A 4,515-nucleotide genomic window follows, 5' to 3' on the forward strand; every position below is an offset into this window, starting at 1 on the left:
GCCCCTGCCACAGATGAAAGGCAGACAGCCAGAGGAGACAGGAGGACTTCTGATCAGGGAGGCACCCACACCCCAGTGCAGTGGCAGCACTTAATGCCTTACCTCAATCACCCGATGGTGGGGGAGCGCCCGCTCAATGTGGTCGTTGCCTTCTGCCTTGAGCTGAACGTGGTACACACATCCCGGCTGCAAATAAACTCAGGAGTCAATTCTCTAGAAAGGGGGCTTGTCATATCATGCCTGGTCCAAGCCTGGTCTGGCTGCACGAGGTCACTAAGACAGACCAGGGGCATTTCTGTCCCCTCATTTCCCAATCTGTGGCCTGTTAACCTTCTTGAGAGTCTAGAGTTCCTTTAAGAACACCCCTAGTGTGGAAACACCTGAAATTTTGGGACTCCTTCAATCCCAACTCAGTTTCATTTTCTTCTACCCCAAATAAATCAAATTTGGTTTCTTATTTCAAAATTCCAAGCACACTATGCGCTCTTACTCTTCTAAGATGTTTCTCCTCTCCATCCGCCCCTCCCCTCTACCCGTATATACACATTGATGGATATCTGGAATGTCCATCTTAGGCATTCCCAAATACTTGTGCTGGGTATTACTTCTGGGAAGTGGGAATTTCTGACTTCTCTTTTTAAAATTTCAATGATCTGGCAACCCTGAGTCTGTCTTCCCCCATGGCTACAATAAGCTGGAGCCAAGTGACAGGCTGTCCCTTTCCACAGCCCTCACCACTCCCTATCATTCGCCCAGCCTCCTCCCCTGTTCACACTGCTCTTCTGGCTACATAGGCATTTGGCTTGAGAGCCCCACCATAAGCCATGGCTACACCCTGCTAGGGAGAAGTCCCACCAAACCCATGGTTTTCAAACTCCACTGCGCCACAGATCTTTGATCTGACTTATTGGCTAGAAAAAGGGCAAACGGTACCAATTAAGGTAAGAATTGGGAGGGCTCCAGGGCCCCACCCCAGCCCTCTCGCCCACCCCACTCCTGGCAGTCTTGGGGCCACAAGACACTTCTGGACACAGGATGAAAAAAACATCCCTTAAGAAAACACGTTCCAAGTCTCACCAGCAATCCACGTAATCTGAACTTGCCCTCTTCGTCTGTCACAGTGTCTTCTCCGTAAATGCTGCAGTCGTTCTGGCCCACCGCTTCCACGGCAACCCCTTGTTCGGGCTCTCCGTTTAAGGAGGACACTGTGCCATAGCAACTAGTATGGCAAGAAAAGGCACGAATGAGATATTCTCATGGTGATCTGAAGGACCCAAGTGTTTCCCATTTACCAACAATTACAGGGCAAAATAGCTCAGTGGAGAACTGTGCCCCAATGACCCAGGCAACTTGGTGTGGCCAGCCCACTTCCAAACCACACCTTCCCGCCAGAGGGACAAGCTGCCATCAATTTCTCTCCTCATACATTTTGAGGGATGCTCTGGAAAACTGTAATTTAAGAAGGTTAAGGCTTTATTTTATTCTTTCCAGGCTTTATTTGAAATAATGGAGCTTTCAATAACACGGAAATAACTCACTTCCTCTTTCACACCACATATTCAGTAGAAAATGGTCCATTTTTCTAAACCCAATCTTTCCAATTACTCTTCATCTAAAGTGATTCTGTATAAGTGTACAAAAAATACGTGTGTGTGTATACATGTATGTATGTATCTATCTATAGATATTTTTCTATAGAATAAAATAATTATTCTTTATTTTTATTTTTTTGTAGAGAGGGGGTCTTGCCACGTTGCCTAGGCTGGTCCTTAACTTCCGGACTCAAGTGGACCTCCCACTTCAGCCTCCAAAAGTGTTGGGATTATAGGTGTGAGCCACTGTACCTTGCCAGACACTAATGTGTATCTATCTATCTACAGCTGGAAGCATTCAGAAAAACTAGAAGTACTGGTTGTCTCCCAGAAGAGGAACTTGTGTGACTGGGAGATGGGACAGAGGGGAAATTTTACACTATACTCTTTTCAGCATTTTGAAGTTTTATTCAACTGAGCACATTTTCTCCTTTTAGTAATTTAATTCAGGTTTGAAACTCTTTTAAAAAATAAAAGTGCCCAAGTACGGTGGCTCACGCCTGTAATCCAAATACTTTGGGAGACCGAGGCAGGCAGATCTCTGAGGTCAGGAGTTCGAGACCAGCCTGGCCAACAAAGTGAAACCTTATCTCTACTAAAAATACAAATTTAGCCGGGCATGGTGGTGGTCCCAGCTACTTGGGAGTCCAAGACAAGAGAATTGCTGGAACCCAGGAGGCAGAGGTTGCCGTGAGCTGAGAATGCACCATTGTACTCCAGCCTGGGCAAGAAGAGTGAAACTCTGTCTCAAAAAATAAAAATAAATAAAAGCTTTTAGCAACTCAACAGACTCTCTCAAGCTAATTCCAAAATAGGAAATTTGAGACTGGGAAAGAAGGGCAGCAGTCAAAATTTCTTTGCCCACGTATCTCATCTCCCTTGCCTCCCAGGTAAAATCAACGTGAAGCCTGGGATGCGTTTCCAGGCAACAGAAGCCTGAATGTGATTTGCCAGCCCAGCCCTGAAAGACAGTCGGGTGGCTGGGGCACTTACCTGTAAGCGGTTCGGTACCCCGTGATGGTGATCTTCAGGTTCTGGCCTTCCTGCACCTCGATCATCTGTGAGGACGGCTCAAACCGGAACTCCTTCATCATGGGTTTGAAGTAATACTGGCCAGGGCTCTGCCAAGATAATCACACTGAACCTCAGCAGCCACATCTAGGCATGGTTTAAAAGTGAGGGGTGAAGGTCATGATGGACCAGAATTACACCGGAGGAGTGCCGTGGCTTCCCAGGCAGCCAGAAATGGTCATCCTCTGTCTACAATCACCACTCACAGTCAGGTAACGGCAATCACAGCTCTAACAATGGCAGCTGCTGGTATTACCTGCCTGCAACGACTCTGCGAGGCAGAAGTCATATTTAAATTTTTTTTTTTTTTTTTTGAGACAGGACCTGACTCTGTGCCCTAGGATGGAGTGCACGATCAAAGCACTCTGGGCTCAAGCAAATCTGCCACCTCAGCCTCCTGAGTACCTGGGACCACAAGCATGCACCACCATGCCCAGCTAATTTTTTTTATTTTTTGTAGAGACGGGGTCTTCCTATGTTGCGGGTCCCAAACTCCCAAGCTCAAGCGATCCTCCTGCCTCACCGTCACAAAGCGGTGGGATTACAGGTGTGGCCCACCATGCCTGGCCCGTATTTGAATTTAATGAATAAAGAAACTGAGGCTCAGAGAGGCAAAGTAACTTGCCTGATAGGACACAGCAAGTAAGGAGCAGTCTGCATCACTGCAAAGTGGTGTCTTCAGATGCCCCCGCTGCCCGGTCTGCAACAGCCCCACTACAGCCACTTTGTTACCACGACTGACAAGATGACCAACAAACACACACTTCCTGAATCCCAGCAGTCAGGGCCTCCGACTGCATCTCCAAAGAAAAACCGCTGCTCTCTTCCCACCAGGTGGAATGTGCCTTTCAGAAGAAACGCAAGCTAACCACCAAACAAGACTCAGCATCATAAACATGATTCCGTAGCAAAACAAGAAGCTGCCCCAGAGAGGAGCCGTTGTGGCCAGGGAAATTAATTACACTGTCTTAGTGACAAGCGGGTGATCAGAAAACAAGAGGCGCGTGTGGAAGAGAACACGAATCAGCAGCATTAAGTTTGAGTAAGAGCAATACTCTAATTAGACTGTGGGCCCCCAAGAAACTGAAACCACTCCACACTGGTTTTCTCTTCTCACGTTGTCAAGCAACACGTAAGTCTCGCATGCTGCATCGTGGCTCTCTCTCAGGGAAGACAGGCAGGCGGTAAATTGCAGAAACACGTTACCAGGTTTGAGAATGTCAGAATGCCGTTGTCCTGGGTCAAGAGGTTGGAACGAAAGACGCCACCGCTCAGGGATAAGAGGACTCCCGGGAGGGGCTGGTCATCCTCAGCTTTTATCTGGGGATGAGAACGTGAGACCAGAGCAAGGTTAAACTCCTACTACCCATGAAGATAACAATTCCACAAGTCAAGAGGTCATTCTTTTAAGATATTTTTTCTTTTATTGTTACTCAAAGGAAGACAGGGGACCTAATCTTCCTCCCCACAGGTAAATAACATTATAAGTTTTATAAGTTTGGTGTGTAGCCTTCTAGAACTTTTTTTTTTCTTGAGACAGGGTCTTGCTCTGTCACCCAGGCCAGAGAGCAGTGGCACAATCTGAGCTCACTACAACCTTCACCTCCCAAGCTCAAGCAATCCTCCAGCTTTAACTTCCTGAGGAGATGGGACTACAGGCACACACCACCATGTCCAGCTAAATTTCTGCATTTTTTTTTTTTTTTTTTTTTTTTTGAGACAGGGTCTTGCGGAGTGACGCAGGCCGGTTTCGGCTCAAGACATCCTCCCACCTCAACCTCCTGAGTAGCTGGGACAGCAAGTGTGCACCACCATGCCCAACTAAATTTTTGTATTTTTTTTTTTTTTTTTA

At 47.0% G+C, this 4,515-nt stretch overlaps 1 protein-coding gene across 1 annotated transcript in view; it reads right to left on the reverse strand.

Annotated features, from left to right (window-relative positions):
• The window catches only part of LOC105547537 (nodal modulator 2), a 77,515-nt gene that overhangs the window by 15,503 nt on the left and 57,497 nt on the right, over positions 1 to 4,515 (reverse strand). Inside the window, exons 22-25 of the mRNA XM_011991190.1 lie at positions 3,870 to 3,983; positions 2,586 to 2,713; positions 1,078 to 1,219; positions 103 to 186 (exon numbers count right to left, since the gene is read on the reverse strand). Of these exons, the coding sequence (XP_011846580.1) occupies positions 103 to 186; positions 1,078 to 1,219; positions 2,586 to 2,713; positions 3,870 to 3,983 (468 nt within the window). The remainder of the gene's footprint in view (positions 1 to 102; positions 187 to 1,077; positions 1,220 to 2,585; positions 2,714 to 3,869; positions 3,984 to 4,515) is intronic.

This window comes from Mandrillus leucophaeus, unplaced genomic scaffold (assembly GCF_000951045.1).
Source record: "Mandrillus leucophaeus isolate KB7577 unplaced genomic scaffold, Mleu.le_1.0 Scaffold390, whole genome shotgun sequence".
NCBI classification, from domain to species: Eukaryota; Metazoa; Chordata; class Mammalia; order Primates; family Cercopithecidae; genus Mandrillus; species Mandrillus leucophaeus.